The 19,816-nt window shown below is 39.8% G+C and overlaps 4 protein-coding genes across 6 annotated transcripts in view; 2 read left to right on the top strand and 2 right to left on the bottom strand.

Moving 5' to 3' along the window:
- Nucleotides 1–1,501, top strand: part of LOC118328018 (archaemetzincin-2) — a 3,733-nt gene extending 2,232 nt beyond the window's left edge. Inside the window, exons 5-7 of the mRNA XM_035661613.1 lie at nt 86–249; nt 421–597; nt 1,011–1,501. Of these exons, the coding sequence (XP_035517506.1) occupies nt 86–249; nt 421–597; nt 1,011–1,178 (509 nt within the window). The 3' untranslated portion in view covers nt 1,179–1,501. The remainder of the gene's footprint in view (nt 1–85; nt 250–420; nt 598–1,010) is intronic.
- Nucleotides 1,502–1,522: 21 nt separating this feature from the next.
- On the bottom strand, nt 1,523–8,388 carry LOC118327986 (monocarboxylate transporter 7-like). Its single transcript, XM_035661558.1, has 6 exons — nt 8,250–8,388; nt 5,576–5,816; nt 5,305–5,448; nt 5,086–5,214; nt 3,307–4,305; nt 1,523–2,505 (listed from the first exon to the last, which is right to left on the bottom strand). Exons 2-6 carry the CDS (start codon nt 5,811–5,813, stop codon nt 2,213–2,215), a joined length of 1,803 nt encoding a protein of 600 aa, XP_035517451.1. The 5' UTR covers nt 5,814–5,816; nt 8,250–8,388; the 3' UTR covers nt 1,523–2,212.
- Nucleotides 7,978–19,764, top strand: arsg (arylsulfatase G). Of its 2 annotated transcripts, XM_035661579.1 has the most exons (12): nt 8,028–8,096; nt 8,270–8,343; nt 9,642–9,881; nt 10,156–10,391; nt 11,746–11,860; nt 12,357–12,503; nt 13,796–14,004; nt 14,122–14,202; nt 14,312–14,420; nt 16,374–16,494; nt 16,597–16,687; nt 17,373–19,764. In XM_035661579.1, the coding sequence occupies exons 3-12, from the start codon at nt 9,655–9,657 to the stop codon at nt 17,693–17,695; spliced, it is 1,659 nt and encodes a 552-aa protein (XP_035517472.1). In that variant the 5' UTR covers nt 8,028–8,096; nt 8,270–8,343; nt 9,642–9,654; the 3' UTR covers nt 17,696–19,764. The 2 variants fall into 2 exon arrangements, with proteins under 2 accessions (XP_035517463.1, XP_035517472.1); XM_035661570.1 differs by lacking the exon at nt 8,270–8,343 and having other exon boundaries at nt 7,978–8,096.
- LOC118328007 (WD repeat domain phosphoinositide-interacting protein 1-like) overlaps nt 18,085–19,816 on the bottom strand; it is a 7,761-nt gene continuing 6,029 nt past the window's right edge. For both annotated transcript variants that reach the window (XM_035661600.1, XM_035661592.1), the window contains exon 12: nt 18,085–19,569. In XM_035661600.1, the coding sequence (XP_035517493.1) occupies nt 19,448–19,569 (122 nt within the window). In that variant the 3' untranslated portion in view covers nt 18,085–19,447. The remainder of the gene's footprint in view (nt 19,570–19,816) is intronic.

Below are 19,816 nucleotides of genomic sequence, written 5' to 3'. Positions count from 1 at the left end.
CTGCCACTAGATGGTGTTAAAGTGATTTACATACAGTGCTGGAGATGTTTTGTCATAATCACTTGTTTTTCAACTGTGCTTGCAGGAATGGGTGTTTTTAGCTTTGCCAGGTATGATGACAACTTCTACAGCAGAAGTTATGCTGGAAGGCTAAAGAAATCATTTAAGACAAAGCAGGGGGACTACTCTGTGTTTGACGGATATTACACACCCCCCATCACCAGCACTCTGCTGCTTCGATCCTGCAAGGTCTCTAACAAACATGCTCCTCCACTAACTCAATTTTGGTACTCTGAACTTTTCAGTGGTCTTCCCAAAGGTCTTTCATCCTGTTAGGTTATCAATACTGCTGATAAAAACATTCAATACTACTGTTTTTTTTGTTATCAGAAAATCCTAAAGTTAAATATTTCTTTCCAGACAATGACCCATGAGATTGGCCATATGTTTGGAATAAAACATTGCCAGTGGTTGAACTGTGTCATGCAGGGTTCAAACCACCTGGATGAGTCTGATCGTAGGCCCCTGGATTTTTGTCCCATCTGCCTTCGCAAGCTACAGGTCGCAATCGGCTTCAAAATAGCTGAGAGATACAAGGTAAAAAACCCTTTTTACGTAGAAAACATGGAGGAACTCAGATTAAGAGAAGAATCTGACAGAATTTTAATTATAGATATATCAGTTACAGTAATATATCAACTTTTTCAAGTAATTTGTTGCAACATGTGTTATTGTTTAGAAATAATGAATCACAGAATTAATGAATTAATCATTAGTCAAACTCCAATCTAAAGCCAATAATGAAAGAATCATCTACACAAATTGTAATGACTTAAAGGTTGATTACACATCACTGGAATGAGCTTCAATATAACAAAGATTAAGAATTGAAGTAATTTTAAGACATATCTCCCTTCATTCATTGTGATCAATGCTGAAGATCAATTTAGCACAGACACAATCAGATGGATTTATGTTTTGTGAAGTGAATGTTGCTTTATGTTCAACAGGCTTTACTGCACTGGATGGAGGAGGATCAGAGTCAAACATCTGAGCAAGAGGAGGCCTCTGCCTGTCAGTCTGTGCTCCACTTTCCCAAACCCACTGAAGCCTTTCACACATCCAGACTGTGGCTGCGCAGGTGCCTGGATATAATGGGGAAAAAAGATGAACTATAGTACTTGTCCATAAATCTGGGTAACACTGGGAAATGAATGTAACAGGCCTGACTGTCAAATTCTGACTTGACCGAACCTTAATTTTGTTTACGACTGGTAAGCCCAGTTTCATATATATTGGGACATATCTGGGAGACTGTATAGTATATATAGTAGTATATATTGAGTTGTATTTGGGCCCCTGTGTTTTGACTGTCTGATATCAGCTTAATATGTTTCCTTTTAAATAAAGATGCAATATGTAGGTAACAACATATTTTTACTTTAAAATGGTACACTATTCTATATTATATACAATATTCTATTTTATATTTAAAAAACATGAAAACACTACATCTGATTGAGAGGTTCAAATCACGCTTGTTTTAATGCAATTGAACACATTTTACTACAAAAATAGTTCAAGTCTGACATATTCTATCACAGTGCATCATCAACTTAGCAAGAGTTTGATTAAAAAGAAACACTTTCAATCATGTTATCTCCTGAGCTTTGTGTATTTTCTATAACACGTTACAGAATCTGTGCAATTTATTGTTCTTGCAGCTACATTTGCATCAGTTTTCCTGGCTATCATTATCGTATAGATCACCAGAAGGTAAATAGTTCATCAAATATCAGTGTTGCATCTTGTTTCTAGAATATCTAAAACTAACTCATGGTCCATTTGAATACATCCATACTTCCACATCTCACACTGTTGTCATTTAAAGCGAGACTATATCAAACGTTTACTCACTTAAAGCTAATTTAATAATATATTCTTTAATTTTAACAGTACTGGCTCTAGAAAAACACTGTTTGGTACATAAATCATGTAAGGCACATTTGATACATACGTGGTCTAAAAGTTCTAGTTTGCTCTCAGAGCCCAGATCTACAATGGCGGATCATCAGATCAGATCATAAACACTTAATATTGGTCTTTATGTTCATTGTATTCATTTCACTTTCACTTGCTAGCAGTAGTCTTTACAGTCTTTTACCCTCATATGGCTTGACCCTTTTATTACCCATATCCTACTGTTATCAGCTCAAGCAAAACGTACAACCCCCTGGACATCTCTTGTGGCCTCTGCCTTATCCTGGACCATGTTGTCATCTAACTCAACTGGACTGGCAATGACCCGTTTATTCACTGCACTCTGTTCTTCTGAGTCCCCTTTCCTTTCATGTATGTATTCAGCATGTTTTGAGTCCCTTTTCCTGCAGAGTAATCCTCTCTTTGCAGGTTTTACTAAACCCAGGAACACGGCACTAAGTGCCATGCCGGCAGCACAGGAGTAGAAGGCTGATCCGTAATTCCGAGTCACATCCACCAGTGCGCCTGTGGATAGAGGGTGATTAAAAGAAAGCATTAAAGGGGCACTTCAACAACTTTACACATCAAGTTCACTTATTTCCTCAACTTGGGTTTGGAGACTATACATCTTTAACATAAAGCCTGCATAACAAACAGTGTTTACAAGACATTTACAGGACAGGAAGTGTCTTAGCTCAGACCAAAGATTTGCGATGAGAGAAGTCGGAACTTGCAACTATTTGCACTGCGCCAGTTTACACCAATGTAACTAAATAAAGGGAGGTGCATTGTCTCCATAGCAATGACTCTCTGTTGTCTGTTCTAAACGCCAACTTTTCAGACTTTTTTGTACCTGGATATAATTTGTAGCGTCTTAAAATATGAATGAAGATAGTGATAGTCAGGTACTTGCTACAGTTGCATTTAATTGACAAAACTGCAAAAACATATGAACAAACCAAATGGTTGAGCATTTAAAGTCTTCCGTGGGGGCTCTTTCTTTGAGTAAAGTTGAAGGCTTGTGTCATACATGACTGTTCCTCAAACCAACTGATGAGGTGATCTCTCTGATCCTGAGTACTTTTGCATACTTTGTCATATCCACATAAAAAAGGTTTATTTTCATTCCAGCTCTAAAATGGATTATAATCGGCTGCCATATTGATAACAAGGTCATTTTTCCATTTTAAAATCAGTATTTTAAATTAAAAATCCCAAACCGGTTGGCCATTAATCTAAATCATAAATCATCCTTGTGTAGTAGGAAGGTACAAGCTGTAGTAAAGTGAAACCATAGTAAACGCCTCATTACAAGATAACTCTTACCTCCAAGTGGGGGTCCAGCCAGCCCAGCAAAGCTTTGTATGAAAACATAAACACCAGCAGCTGAAGACATCCTCTCTATGCCCACCACGTCATCCTCAGCCAGCATGGGGATGTGGGTGCACGCCAGGGTTCCCATAAAGAAACCATACAAAGCGCAGCAAACAACCAGGCCATAAAACTCCCTAACCAAAGTAAACCCCACCAGGTCTGCAGTCATTGCAATCACACACGCCAGAAGCACAAGCAGCTTCTTCTTGACTAACTGCTTCCGTGATAGGATCCATCCAACGAAGAATCGGCCAATGATTTCGGTCACGGCCATGGTGGAGAGCATGTAGCTGGCGCTGTCTCGCTCCACACCTCGACTCACACTTAGCTCAATGATGTAGAGTGGAGGGGCGAAGAAGCCGAGCGTGGCGAACAGTCCGAACAGAGAATAGAGAATGAAACTGCACTCTCTGAGGACGGAGAAATCTAGAAATTTTGAGTTCTTTGCCTTTTCATCATCTGTTTTCATTTCCTCATCTTTCATCAAGTGTTTCTCTTCATCTTTACTGTTTTTCTCCTCGGTTTCAGACTCGGTAATCTTTGCCATACTGTTTTCCACAGATGTCTGTTCTGTTTCTAACCTTGCTCCTTTGTCCAGTAAAGTCTTTTCCTCTGCGCTGCTGCTGTCTGTGTCCTTTAGAGATTGAACACCAGAGTCTCCGGTGCTCACAGAGCCTCTGGTTAGCTCATTGTCCAGACTGTGGGAGGTATTTTGTGCATGTGCATTGCTTGTCATAGAGTCTTCTGGGTTTGTGCCCTCTCGATTCTGTCGTGTACTGAGGGCCTCCAGTTCCTTTGTGGATGATAAGTCAGTCTCTGTTGCAGTGGTCGCTCTGGGTTTGATAATGATTGGCCGGAGCAGAGCACCACAGATAATGATGATGCTTTGTAAAGCTCCTATCACTGCCATGCTGTGTCGCCAGCCAATATGGTCCCTCAATGCAGAAAAGGCTGCAAGGCAAAAGGAGGTATTTAGTGAGTGTTCATCTGTAAAACTGCATATGTGGAATTTAGCATGACATGTTCAAGATCCAACTTGCAATGAAATTGTACCTAAAAGAAATGGAGGTGAACGTTTGGAGTCGTGAGAGGTATATAAAGCTCTATATTAAAGGAAAAGGCTAGCAATGGACTAAAACAACACTACCTCTCAATACCTGTTTGAGGCTATTAGCCAAAGCTCATTGGTTCCCATTATAAGCTTGTCACAAATGTATAGTTTGAGTTTAAAAATAAGAGTAAATAGTGTATTTTTTGGGGACTATTTTCAGCCACAGTCTAGTGAGTATTTATGGCAGCAGGGCGGTGTTTGTGGGATTGACCCTAAATAAACTCAATGTGATTGATGTGTTTTTCAGAATTTTTATTTATTATATAATATTATAATACTTAATTTTTAGTCTCTTCTTGCCGATTGTTGACAGTAAGAAAAATCCTTTAAGTCTCTGAATCTTCCACTGAGAATGTTTTCTGTATAAACAAGAAATATTTCCTTGAGCCTTCCTGTCTTTAAATAAATTATACAAGTCACTCTGCCTTAAAGAGTTGAAAACTCAGGAACTAATGTTTAAAAAATGATTAATTAAAATTATTTTGATTGGTTACATGCTCGGTTTCTGCTTGATGAATAAACATTCAACAGTCTAGTCATACCCAAGAGGACTAGGTCACAAAGAGGACTGTGCATGGCTCCTCTAAGGCTTAAGATTCAGTGGAAGCTCTTGCACTCACCTGGTGCCAGAGCAAACATGGACAGGGACTCTCCAGTGGAAGCCACAGCTGTGACCAGAGTCCGTCGACGGGTAAAGTACTGGGAGAGGATGGTCACAGTGGGCAGGAAGGTCAGACAGTAGCCCAAACCTGTACAAAAAAAAAATGTAGCTATTGTTTTTTTAGACATGGCTAAAAAACACATTTAAAGAGCAGAGAGGGAGACAAAGAATTCAATACCTGTAACTAATCCATAGGTGATGTACATTTGATTGACGGAGCTGGTAAAGCTGGTGGCAATAGTACCCGTGGAGATAAGTAATCCTCCAATCATTACAACAAGTTGGAATCCAAAGCGGTTAGTCATCACAGAGGAGAGAGGACCTGAGGACAAACTGTTGTTTAGACTACAGTACAGTAATTCTTACAACTCCTTTGTCTTGTCTATAGTACTTGTACTTTATTTCACTTTGCAGGGTTGCACCAACTTAACCTCACCAGCTGTACTCACCATTGAAGGTCATGACAAACACGCAGATGGAAACAATCCAGGAGACCCTACTGTTGGTCTCCCCAAACTCCTTCATTAGGTCCTGGAGGAAGATGCCAAAGCTCTTGATGATGCCATAGGTGAAGACCTCCACAAAGAAGAAGGCCACGGCCACCACCCATCCCCAGCCTCCATCAGGGGCCTCTGGGTACACATTGGGCCCCAAGAAACGTGCCCCCTTGGCTCCACACAGTGCCATGCCCTGTAAAGATATATTTAATATGTATGTGTTTTTGTAAATAGTGAACCTGTTAAAATGAATTAAGTTTTTTCTTAAAAAAAAAAAAAAAACTATGGTCAGCAATTTTAAAAATAAAATTTTAAAAGTGCATCATTTGTCTGGTTGACTAACATGAGCAAAAGACAACATTAACGTCATCATTGTCTTATATATAACGTTACTGTCAATGTGCAGTAGTTTATTTAGCGTAGCTGCCTCAACACTGACAGTTAAGTTACTAACAGTGAGTTGTGTAAGTTAGCTACAAATTAAAGTTATCGAGTTCAAGTTCTTCAAGTTTAGCTAGCGACAACAGCTAACAAACATCACCGGCTGTGCGCGTGTAGCCTGCCGCACTCAGGACAGCTGAAGAAGAAGATGGACTCACTCTGCTCCTCCTCTCAACAGAGAAAGTTCAGGTTAAATGTGGTAACCCTGGTCCTAATCTTCAGTTACAGAAACTGAACTTACTGGCTAATACATATGAAGCTGAATCATATTTCCCCCCTTTTATGTCCCTCTTTGTTTGGCAGCTTGCCTTTTGAATGAAGTGGTCCTGTGCATCCTTGCGAGGCTGCTGTTTAATGTACAAACACTGTCAGTGCTTGCCAAAGATGGCAAGGAGTAAAAGGCAGAAGTAGTTTGATGTTCAGCCCTTCTTTGCACAAGGTTGGGCCTAATCAATTATTAATGCAAAAGCACATTTGGGGGCACAGAATCAGATGTTTCTAGAATTTTATGCACCATTAGCTTTAGTTTTAGGACCAGGTCATTAAAATCACCCTTTTGGCCCTAATTCTGGATAAACAGCATTGGGATTGGATATGTTGAGCCTCTGTATGAGTACAATGTCTACAAAAACTTTATTACATTTCTCTAGTGTCATCCCTTTTGCTATCGTAAAAGCAGGGCACAAACGCTTCACTTTTACTTTTTCAGCACAACTGATGTTTATTCTGGGTGAACATCAGAAAACATTTAAACAAGAATGGACAAAAGAATGATACGCAACCAAGCTCAGTCCCATATATTGAATTTGAGTTAAGTTAAGCTCATACATTTTACAGCTCTGATGTAATATAGAATAAATCCCATAGCAGCAGACATCAAATCACATTGTTTTCTTACCTTATGCATTATTTCCAATGTGCAGCATTGTGTGTAAAACCCATTTTTCAACTACTGACTTCACACATTACACACCATGTGTTGGAAGACAATCACTACTCTGTCCATACACCATTTACTCCACCTGCAGTTGCTCTGTACGGTACTCTGTATAACTATTACTACAGCTGTATGCACACCTATATTGACACATGCACAAACAGAATAGCCGCCATGGTCAAATATAGTGAGTTATTAGTGTACTGAAACTATGTGCAACTGTCCTTTGAAATAACTCGCGTTAAACTACAACAAATAAAAATTTCCACACTTAAAACATGAACATAAAAAAACATCAAAGAACGTGGATCACTGGGCACATACATGTAAATATTAACTGAGTGGGTTGGTAGCTGAAAGTTCTGGAAGATATTAGTTTGTGGACCTCGAGTTAAGACTAATATGTCAAAGTAAGGTCAAAAATGACCACACTCAGTTTTAAAGTCATGTATAGCCTATTTTTTTGTGTGTAATTTGTTTATTCCATAACTCACAACAATTGACAACTCTTTTAACTTTCTCAAGTTCAATTAAATTCAATACACCAACAAACTGATATGATGGATATACGGGTTTAAATACTACTATATAGTTGAAGTAGTGGATAAATACTGCTAATAGCAAACAGTACACAGTTTGGATTTACTTTTATTTTCCTTTAAAGTCTCCTTACTTTTATACTTTTTTCTTTTTGTATACTTTATGTATCCAACTACAAACATGTTTAAATTAGTTCCAGTAAGACTAAGCATTATAGAAATAAAAAGTATTAATTCCATTATTATATATATTATATAACATTTTCTTCAGCTAAATGGAAGAGAAACATTAACCCTGGTTTCTGCTATTGGGTGTTTAATTGGAAATCACTGCCTGCCAGAATCCATTATCAAAATCCCTTTTTTTTTTTATCGGGATAGCCTGTTAAACAACTTTTAATTGGTTTTAAACCGGTCAATTGCGTTTTTTAATTAAGAGGGGTGGGGAGGGGGTGGCGAGCCGTATGGTCCGTCCTCACGCGGCTGACGCAATGCTCTCGGTCCAGCGGCGGCTCGTGTGGTCGGTGTGACTTTGTTAACAGCAAATACACACTTTGTAAGTACTTAAACGTCGCCTGTTTGAGCCATATATACATATATATTTAACTGAAGACGTGTTGAATGTGTGTCTTACCATTTCCAGTTTCTCTACTGAAGCAAACGCACTCGTACGTACTGAAATGACCTGTATTTAAGCAGTGTGTCTCACCTGTGTGCCGCTACTTTCAGACAGAAACAGTCCGTCCGTCGCCCCACTGTTGCTGCTGGAATCCCGCCGGTGTCAATGGACGACTGACCTAAACGTACACGTATTCTCACGTGCATATGTCCCCAAACACACACACACGTGGAGACACACTACACACACGGACGAACATGCTGTCTGACACTAGTTCGCATTCATAAACGCCACCTCCCTACAGGCAACTGGGGGGGATAAGGAGGTTTAAAGAGATCTGGTTACAGCCAGTTCTTGCCCCATATCCGTGTGTAGACTGCCCCGCAGCCCCCTTCCACTGTGGGGTGCGGGGTTGTTAAGGAAAGGCCTGGGTTCATGGCTGGGGGTTGAGAGGCTGAAAGACTGGCAGGGTTTGTGGGTGAATGTTGATGTGGCGTCAAACTAATATGTGTTGAAAACTCTTAAAAATCTAACAAAACATTGCATAAATTTGACAGAAAGTATTTTTTTAAATCTCCATATTTAAAATGTAATTTAGCATTATTAATCAAGGGCTGCTCACAGGCATAGATTCCCCTAGTTAATGCAGTTTGACAGTCCACATCATTCAGGGTCATACAGTTTAGTCTTTTCTGTATTTATTTTGTCCCTGGACCCCAAACATACCCTACATACACACACCTGAAGATTTTCCAAAGGTGTGACCTTTCTGTATTTGTTGTCTTTGTTTCTTGTAAGAATTTGGTTGACATAAAAGTTTAACTTGACATACTGGTATGATGAAGAAGAAAGGCAGATGTGTTAGATCCAAACATCTTTGTACCAATCTTGAGTCATTAACAGAGACACCTACCTGCTTTGGATTTTATCACTGTCACTATGTTTACATCGCCTCAAGAAACCAGGTTGAGCATTGGCTGTATTTTTTTAACCCCTGATTACAGTTTTCTTGTTCACATGCCGTTTAAGAAATATTGGTACTACAGAAATGTTTCTAAATGATTTATAACATTTTGAGTTGTATCAGTACTAGTCTAAATAATGTCTTTAGAAGTATAAACCCATTAACATTAGCAAATCACCCCTCTTTCAGTCTAAACTAAACTGACCATGCAATATATATAACCTCATCTGTGACAAGCTATTTTAGTTAACAGAGCTGTGTTTTCATAACCTAAAAAAAGTATAGAGAGTACAGACATGGGATTTGTGTGGACAATTGCACCAGTTCCATCATTTTCTATACTGTATATGGTACAAGCAGAACTTGTACAAGGGAATAATGAAGTCTTTCAGCTACAGAACATAGTTGCCAAACAATAGTTCCCATTCCCTCACTCACTCATGCCTACATTCATCATCTACATCTGCTGATTTACATGCCAGCTAAGGTTTAAATGAAACCTATGAAACCCTTTGCAGATTTTGACCAAAAATGGTGGAGGGCTTCATTCCACTCCTTCTGTCTGGGATGCTGATGTGTGGTCTGCTTCTCCAAACGGTGTCTCAACATGGAGCCAATGTTGATGAGCCCAATAAGAAGCCCAATTTCATCATTATATTGGCAGATGATATAGGCTGGGGAGACCTGGATGTTAACCAGCCTGAAGAGAAGACAAACAACACACCATATCTCAACCTGATGACTGAGCAAGGACTAAGGTAGAGAATTTATGAATTCATTTTATACCTGATCTGTTATGTAACACTAAATTCTATGTCATATCATCAAAACCGTTTTGACATCAGTCTTAGGGGCTTGTACTTTAAGTGAATGCCTTAAGGTAAAGGTTTGGGATGATGAATGTTTTATGGTATTTCAGTCTGTGACATGATGCAGTGAATGACAGGATATTGTCCATGCTCTCTCCCCCTGTGACTCTTTCAAATGTCAACAATGTGTAATTTCTTCTCAAACTATCTTCACTTTTTCCAGATTGACAGACTTTCACTCTCCAGCCTCCACCTGTTCCCCATCCCGTGCTGCCATCCTGACGGGCCGCTATGGCCTAAGAAACGGGGTGACTCATAACTTTGCTGTGGGCTCTGTGGCCGGTCTACCTCTGTCTGAAGTCACCCTGCCCCAGCTACTACAGAAGGCAGGATATTACACAGCCATGATCGGAAAATGGCATCTTGGCCACAATGGACCATATGGTCCAACTAATAGAGGTAAGTGGGAGCTTGACATTTATACCCCCAAACCTCCAGGAGACCCAACTAAACACAAAAGGCAGGAATTTCCATAGAGATCTTTTTCAGCCTGAAGCTCAAAGTTTGCACTCAAAAATTCCCACAATTCACCTAAATTGAGAATCAATAGAGATTGGTTTTGGATATCAACTTTTTTTTGCTTACAGGAATGAACAAATCAAACTTGAAGAGCAAAACAAACCCTATTCCTAGCTACTGTTAACTTTAGCTTCTGGTATCCTTTGGTAAACATACAGTATAAGAAAACAACCTTTTTGTAAACATACTGTTGAGATTAAATAAAGTTATCTAAAACCTTAGTAAATCATTTGAGGAAAGTAGCCCACTAGAGCCACAAGCTATAGTTATGATAATTTATAGAAGAGTAAGATGTCAATAGAAACAGAGGGTATATGGGTTATATACAGTAGGTATATACTGACAAAAAGAATATAAAAAGGTTACAGTCCAGCCTTGAGGATCCACAAAACAGCAGCAGTACAATCAGTAACAGACGCTTGCTGAGACAAAAATCCAGTACAACCTTTTATTTATCAGTTGATAGATTTCAAATGTTATAAAAATGCAAAAATATTTTCATATGCCACCTAAAACAATGAGATATGAGCTAACACACACACGCTATTTTATTGCACAACACTGTATCTTTCCCGTTCAGTGTTATGGCGTCAGTTTTTCTAGAACGTTCCGGCCACATGCAGTGTGTGAGCAAATTCATCGGCCTCGCTGCAGGAACAGACTACACACAACAAAGTCCTTGAAGCTGCGGTCTTGTGAGACAACAGACTTGGTCCTGACTTTTTTGCTTAGAGGCTACAGCTGACTCAACACTCACGGCGCCCACTACGGCTCACCCGTCAGCCACCCCGTCAGCCCCTTACTCATTCCTTTCGTGCGTGGAAGTCTTCCTCCCACACTTAAACTCAAACACCCTCGACCTTTGGATCACGTTATATTTGTAAGCTTGTGCAGGTGATCCACACTTTAGGACAATGGCCAAACTTTACTGCAATATGTACTTGGCTTTGTGTTACTACACGCATTGTGCCTTCACAATGAAGTTATTCACTTCAGCTGTTTTGCCTAATATATTTTTCTTTATAAGAGGATATGTCATATGTCAGAAGAAGCTTTCACTTCTTTCAGTTTCTTACTTGTATGGATAAAACACTGTATGTTATTGGTTGTGTAAATGTGTATAACATAGTACAAACATTCTTCTTTGTCTACTGTCTACTGGACAGATGGGTAACAACAAGTCATTGCAGTTACATTTATGTTGTTGTTTTTATGTTTATTGTCTCTTGGGCAGGTTTTGACTACTACTTAGGTATTCCTTACAGTAATGACATGGGCTGTACTGACATACCTGGATATAATTTGCCACAGTGCCCTGCCTGTGACTCTTCTGGACCTCAAGTGATCAGGTCTGCTCCTACTTTAACAAATATGACACACTCAGGCCGGAATGAAAGTTCTCCTGACAAAGGTTGTTTCTTAAATAATGTAAGACTCAGTGGATAACATCATTATTGGGGGAAAAATGAACTAGTATACCTTGGTCTCTCCATCCTGCTATTGGCACTTTATATTTTAAAAGACATGATATTTGTGTTGCTGATTTCTTGACTTTACAAGAAGTTTGGTTTCTTAGTAAAACCTAGATTGGTGAGTTTGTGTGTCATATTTCTGTGTATGGGAAACCATAACCAGATTATGATGTACCACAAACGCTGCTACGCAACCTACCTAGTGCGACCTAGAGCTGTACGTATGGCAAATGATATCAAGTTCTTCTTTCCTGATGAAGCCCTACACTTCCCTAACTAATTCCAAACCCTGTCATTACTTAATAGCCTCCTTTACACAAACACCCCTATACCATTTACTATCTCATTATGCTCTATTGTTCTCACGGTCTAGACTGAAGAGGAGTGTACATGGAGGCTGTTATTCCAAAGTGGGCCTTCCTCTGATGGAAAACAGCAGCATTGTGGAACAGCCACTTGATCTGTGGACACTAACAGAACAATATAAATCCACTGCAACCAGGATCATACAGAATGCAAGGTATAGTATATACCAAACATACACAAAGTACATTGTTGTCATTATGTATGGATACAGCACAATAATACATTACCATCATCTTTCTCATATTTCCTCCCCTACAGTCGGTGTATGGAGTAACAAGGATGTGTGTGTGTTTACAGTAGAATCATTCACAAGGTGGTACTTATTCAATTTCTGCACATTAGATTAAAAAATAAAGCCTGCTCGATGTTGCTGGAAATCATATTGACAGAACGATGTGACCTAAAATCCTAAATGTTTCTGTTGGAGTTGGAGATGTTGACAGGGTGCTACGATGCAAATACACTGCGAATGAATGGTCTTCAAGGGTGTGAGCACAGTTTTTACTGAACCTAATCGTGCAGCCTGTGTGTTTGAGCCAATCACACTCTGGTTCCATAGAGAGTACGCTTCTCTCTCTTGTCTCTGTATGTTGTCCACTAATCTGGCAGCCAGTCAAGTGTGTGTCTCTCTACAAACAGTGTGTATGAGGGTGAAACTTGAGAACTCAAATTTGATATGGTCTGGAAGAGACAGCTGAGGAAGTGAAACTTTGTCAATAGAGAGATGAAACACCCCACACACTTTTAACAAGATTGGAAATTATTTTAACAACTTGCCAACCTGTATCATTCAGTTACGAACAGGCATGTTCACTGTAACTGCACTGTCTGTATATTTTCCAGACAGAACTGTGTGTGTGTGTGTGTTTTGGAAGGACAGGAGGAGGGCTCTAAGTCCTGCTGTTTGCAGCTGTCTGTAAAAGGCAACATGCCTTCATGCTATAGTGCAGGGTCATGTGAACTTGTGCAGCGGTTGTTAGTCACATGCTGTCAAGACCCAACCAACAGTATGCAGCTTTCTTTCAGCAAGGTCATTTAAAGTGACTGTTGCTCTGTTACAGATACCTACATAAATGAAATGTCAACATGGACTAGGAAAACATGCTCCAGTGTGCACATTAATACCCTATGAATGCCACATATTGTTTCCAACATGATTATATTCACAAACTATACTGCCATTTCAGCAGTGTATAACTTTAAAACCATCAAAGTACTGCCAGAAGTCACTGAACATTAGCAAATAGTTAAGATACAATTATTGCATCATTGTCGGATTGTTGTTCATGTTTCTTACTTTGTGTTTCAAAGCTTGACCACGAGTGAACATGGAAACCAGTATGTGATTGGATACAAGTCTCCTGTTTTTTTGCTTATACATAGATATGCTTTCAAGAAAATACTTATTGCATTTGTCAGTAAAAGTTGTCTGACTTGTCTCTGCAGGGAGAGAGGACAGCCCTATCTCCTTTACATAGCGTTGGCTCATATGCACGTTCCTCTGGCCCCTTCACTCCGTCCAGATGCTTCTGCCGGTCCTCCAGATGACGACAAAGTGTACACCGCCAGCTTGCAAGAGATGGACAGCCTCGTGGGGGCAGTAAAGAGTGCTTCTGATGACGCAGACAAAGACAATACTCTGATCTGGTTCACCGGTTAGTCAGCTGGATGGAATATGTTGGTTCTTCCGCAATACCAGTGTAATTATTATCCTAAAAAAGCCTAAAACATAAAAGCACAGTCTTGTGTGTGTGTGTGTGTGTTGTGTTTAGGTGACAACGGACCTTGGGAACAGAAGTGCCAGTACGCAGGAAGAGTAGGACCTTTCCTGGGAAAATGGCAGACCAACAGAGGTATAACAACGAAAACTCCTTCCATGTACGCTTTATGACATGACATAGTGGTATATCTTATTGCTGTGAATCCTCATATTCCTAAAGTGGTCCTTTGCCTGTGTGTAAGGTGGAGGTTCAGCTAAGCGGACCACCTGGGAGGGAGGTCACAGAGTGCCAACAGTAGCTTATTGGCCTGGAAGGATCCCAGCAAACACCACTAGCTCCACCCTGCTCAGGTACTCCCATTTTACCAATGAGACTACTCAAAAAATCCCTCAAATACTTTAACAGATCCTGTGTTTACTTTATAGACCCGATGTGTACATAAGGGATAGTTTATTAAGCAGGGAGATGCATTCAGAGAGATTTTTTGCCATGCTAGCGGCATGGTTTCTAGTAATGGTTAGGTCTGTCGGGTTGATTGGTCCTCCACTTTGGTCCAGATCTCAAGAACTACTGCATTTTAGTCTTTTACTGCATTATTAGATGGATTGCCATGAAATTTGGTACAGATATTCGTGGTGACCAGAGGATCAATCCAAATTGCTTTGGTGATTCTGTGACTTTTCATCTAGCGCCACCAGCAGGTTAAAGTTTTTATCCAGTGAAGAATCTTGACACCTACAAGACAGATTGCCACATTTATGATTCCCAGACAATGAGTCCTAATGACTTTGGTGATCCCCTGGCCTTTCCTGTAGCGCCCCCATGAGGATGGCATGGGGTTTTATATATACATGATGTTTTACTATGTGAATGTAGCTTCTATAGCCTTTTGAGTTATGCTCAGAAAATACATCTGCACAGACAAACCGGCCAGGCCACTAGACTGGTACCACCATGTTGACATACTGCCGTGCATGTCATCCAGCACGGTGTCAGGGCATAACAAGCAGCACGGCAGACATTCTGTACATTAATATATATATAACAATAAGGGACAAAAGAAAAGGAAAAAAAGGAATTTAGGAAGAAAGAAAAGAGGGTGTGACATATAATATATAGTATTCCTTTAAGTCAGTTCTTTAAGTTGTTTTGACCTTATGACAATCCAACCCTATTAACCCCCATCCATAAAAGCGTGGTATCGCTCCCACTTCCTGATATATAGTTCCACCCGATTGAGTAACCTGGTTTTGTAATGCATCTAGTTTACCCAGCTGGATGTACAACAGAGAAGCTGCAGGCATAGAGGAGGCTTTCCAATTCATAACAATGAGCTTCCGTCTCAGCATGAGGGCGGTTTGAACCCAATCTGCCTCAGTGTGAGTTAAATGATCTAACACTGCGGGGTCTCCCAAAATGTACAGGGCTGGAGTGAAATGGACATCTTTGCAAATAATTGTTTGAATGTAGTCATGGATCCTTAACCAAAACTCCCGTACCTTTGGGCAGCTCCACAGCATGTCAACCAGAGTATCATTGTTTCCATTGCACCTCCAGCACCCTGCATCATCACGCAGCCCTGCTCTGTGCAACCTGGACAGGGTCCAATAGACTCTAGGGAATTTAAAACAAGATTAATTCAATTTAAAATATTAAATAGACTTTTTTTTTTTATTTCTAAGAATTAAGATCCAATCGCCCTCTGTGAAACACTGAGGTCGGCTTCCCATGTTGATCTGAGGGGCGACATATCCCCATCAGAATTAAGCAGTACATTTAACATGTACATTAAAAGTAATAGGCTGTGGCCTTGTGACCCTTGCCAAAAATGCCTGAATTCTTCACCAGATATCCAGACTAGGGGGAGCCACAGAAGTCGAGCCAAAGGTCTGTATCAGCAGATACTTCAGCTGAAGATACCTCCAAAACTGATTCTGTGGAAGATCAAATTGCTGTTTTAGATTTTCAAACAATTTCAATCTCCCCTAATCCTAAAGGTCACCTAAAACCATGATCCCTTTTTGATACCAAAACTTTCAAAAAAAAGGTGCTTTGCCAATACAGAGCCCAGATTCCCACATGTTCATGGAGATCGGGGCTGACCTTGTATCTCAACGCTACTCTTTTTCAGACCCATTGTATACAAGAAACAACTGGCTGTGTATTGATATCTGGGGTAATTTAGCTGTTATGAAATGTGCTAGAGAAAGAGGGCTACACAAGATACTTTCCAGAACAAACCAAAAAAATTGAAGGTGTAATGCAAAATAGTTCTCTCTTCTCCTCTTCATGCCTTCTTGCAGTGGTATGGACATCTTCCCTACTCTTCTGTCCCTGGCAGGTGTAACTCCTCCCTTAGACAGACGTTATGATGGCATTGACGCCACAAATATCCTCTTGCGTGGTGAACACACTGGTCATGAGGTAACCTTACTTTGGTTTATAAATAATTTTCCCTGTATTGTCAGTGGGGGCTGTGCATTTGGGTCTTGTTGCAGAAATTAGTTCTTTTCTTTTTTCTCGCAGTTTCTCTTGCACCCCAACAGTGGTGCTGCAGGGAAGTTTGGTGACCTGCAGACAGTTCGGACAGGGAAACACAAAGCTTTCTACATCACAGGTACGTGCCAAGTACAGGTCACATGTGTTCAGTCACACTTCATTAGAGATGTCATGTTATTACTGTAATTCCAACTGTTTGTTAGCAAAATTACAGAACTTACTTCTCTAAGCAATGACGTGTTTATTAATGTACAGAATGTCTGCCATGCTGCTTGTTATGCCCTGACACCGTGCTGGATGACATGCACGGCAGTATGTCAACATGGTGGTACCAGTCTAGTGGCCTGTTTGTCTGTGCAGATGTATTTTCTGAGCATAACTCAAAAGGCTATAGAAGCTACATTCACATAGTAAAACATCATGCTGCATACATTTTAATATCTACGTATTAAAGCAAGTAGTATGAAGTATTTTGAAAGTACTATGACTCAGTTGTGCTTTAGAATACTAATTTCATGTTACAATTAACCATAAAATTACATATTACAAACCTTAATATTAGGTGTAGGTACTGCAATTTTGACAGTTTTAATGCTAATTTCACATTTATTTAACCTTTTTTTTTGCAAAACCCAACACATATCTTCATAAGCCACAGGTAACCTCCAGCTACCATGTTGTACAAACAACTGACAAAAAAGGAAATGTACATATACTGTACGAGTCTTTGAGAGAGTTTTGGCGGGGCAAAAAATGTGAGAAAAAGACTAATTAGAAATGCACATGTGCTTGTTCTTTTGAAGGTGCAGCTGAGGCCTGCGGTGGTGCAACAGGAAGGCCACAGCTCCATGACCCGCCACTGATATTTGATCTGGAGCGTGATGAGGCTGAGGAAACACCCCTGGAGGTCAAAACACCAGAATACCAGGCGGTAGCAGATAGGATCGCCCGAAGGAGGGAGGAGTTATTATGGGACATTGCGACCGACAAATCTGTGTCCACGGCGGACTACAGCACGGATGAATCAGCAGCGCCCTGCTGTGACCATAGACAGCCTGTTTGCCGCTGCCACACACTGGGCCAAGGGTGGGAAACCACACGCACAAACACTCACACAAAAGGCTGAAAGTAGCACACAGATGCAAGCAAACAGATTTGCTTTGTTTGTAGAACATGTTGTTTGGGAGGTTCAATGTCCAGATGCAGCAGGAGACGTGCAAACAAGCGGAGAGCAAAGAGGCGCAGGCGGGCGAACTTTGGCCAGTTGTTATTGTGAGGTCAATAATTTGGGAAAAATAAGATCAGACAGTAAAGACATTCTACAATTTGTTAATCAATTTGTTGCAGTGTAATTCAACCTAAAGTCATGTTGAACAGTTGATGTTTCAGAAAATAACTTGGCTTTGTTATTATTGTGTTGGATATATGAGCTTTAATTCAGGATTGAAACATTTATAAAAATTATTGTTATTTTTTTGTTTTTGTAAATCAAATCGACACCATGCAGAGGTTGAATCAGTTCTCAGCTTTAATGAGTCTCTGGTGTAAATGTCCAGTATCGAACAGCTCAATGCAGCGTAAGGGTGTCCTAACAGCGCCACCTTTTGGCAAATCAAATGGTATTACCATGTTACTTATTACAACAGTACTATATATAAATGTTATATACATTATACACACAGTAAAAATCCTCAATATATATTTACGCATGGTAAGTCTATGCGTTTGATGTGTAATACTGAAAACATTTTGCAAAAGAATATTTATTACATCAAAGTTAAAATGACTATGACTTCCATGTTAACATACTGAATTCAGCATCATGTAGTAAATAAAAAGGTCTTCAGGATATTACTGAAATTCAAGGACCTGTAACTTTGTCACGTACAGCTCACCATCAAGAGCTTCACATTCAGCTGCTGACCGCTCCTCCCACAGAGCCAACTCTTTCCAGATATATGATCAGGTTACGTTTGTGACTCCGCAGGTTTTTAGTCTCATCTATCGCTACCATAATTAGTAATGACAGCTGCATCTGCAAGTCATATAATACTTACTGCATGTATCATGATTTAAATAGTGTATCACACTTACAACATGTTTTCCTTCTTGAGAGAACTACCGCTCCTCTTTCCTGAGGTGTGACACATTTAATGCCCATTGATGAGCTCCCCGAATTCCTGAGGCCCGATTGACAAAAATGCCCGTATGATAGATTTTCAGATGCTAATTTCTAAGACTTAGAAGTATAAACAAGTCATGATCTTAAGAGATTTGACTCATTTTATCATATGCTTGTCTGATTGCACTTGCCTTGTTTAGAAGATGTTAAAAATACCTTACAGTTAACTTCTTAGCATCTTTCTGAAGAGCATTTTTGTGAATCTTTTGTGTCCTCTACTACATTGGTATTTTCAGCTCATTAATACCAGCCACATGCTCATCTGGTTGCTACCATGATAATATTGTGCAACAATAATGTGACTGTGTTGTCAGTGTTTCTTGATGTCAGTATTTAAAAAAAAAAGAAATGATTAACACTGTTAATGGCGTAATATGGGAGTTAACAGCGGGACACTTAGACAGTTTTCAGTTTTTCAATCTGTCTAAGAAAAGAGTTTAAGATGTTTGTTTTTTTAATGATGAGTGGACCTTCCACTCTTTTTTAGTGTTTTTTCTTCTTTTTTTTTTATTCCTTACAAAACGTGGTAGGGACACAGAATACAGAAACACCAGGAAGTAACATTCTGGCAAGATTTGACCCTAAGCCAGCAGGGGTACATGTGTCAACACAGGAATATTTTTGTCCACCTCCCCTGTTTGAAACAAGTGAGTCTGATTGTTAAGCAGGGGTTGGGTGTTTCATGGGGAGGTTTGGTCAGTTACTCTGGTTGCCGACTGGAGGGAACTCATTCTCGTCATCCAGACAGACGGGGCCCTCAGCAAACTCGTGCTCTGGGATGACCTCACCCTTCTGTGCTCCACCATCCTCAGAGTAACCTGAAGAGAGAAAGGAGATAGCAATCCTTATCTGTGTCCACTGAGAACCTTTTTTATGTTTATGTTTTTTTACCTATGTTTGGAAAGGATTTCAGATCAGACTAGATTCATAAAAGCAAAACCTTTTATAGGTACATTAGGTGCTTAATGTTTATAAGAAATGATAATCATTAATAAAGTATTTTTATTACTGCAGGTTTTACTTGAATTTTACTTGAACAAAGACATTTTCATATATATATATATA

The sequence above is a fragment of the Morone saxatilis genome, unplaced genomic scaffold (genome assembly GCF_004916995.1).
Source record: "Morone saxatilis isolate NCDOM2014 unplaced genomic scaffold, NCSU_SB_2.0 Contig1, whole genome shotgun sequence".
Taxonomy (NCBI): domain Eukaryota; kingdom Metazoa; phylum Chordata; class Actinopteri; family Moronidae; genus Morone; species Morone saxatilis.
Note: the sequence above shows the minus strand (reverse complement) of the source record. Positions and strands in the feature narration are given on the sequence as shown.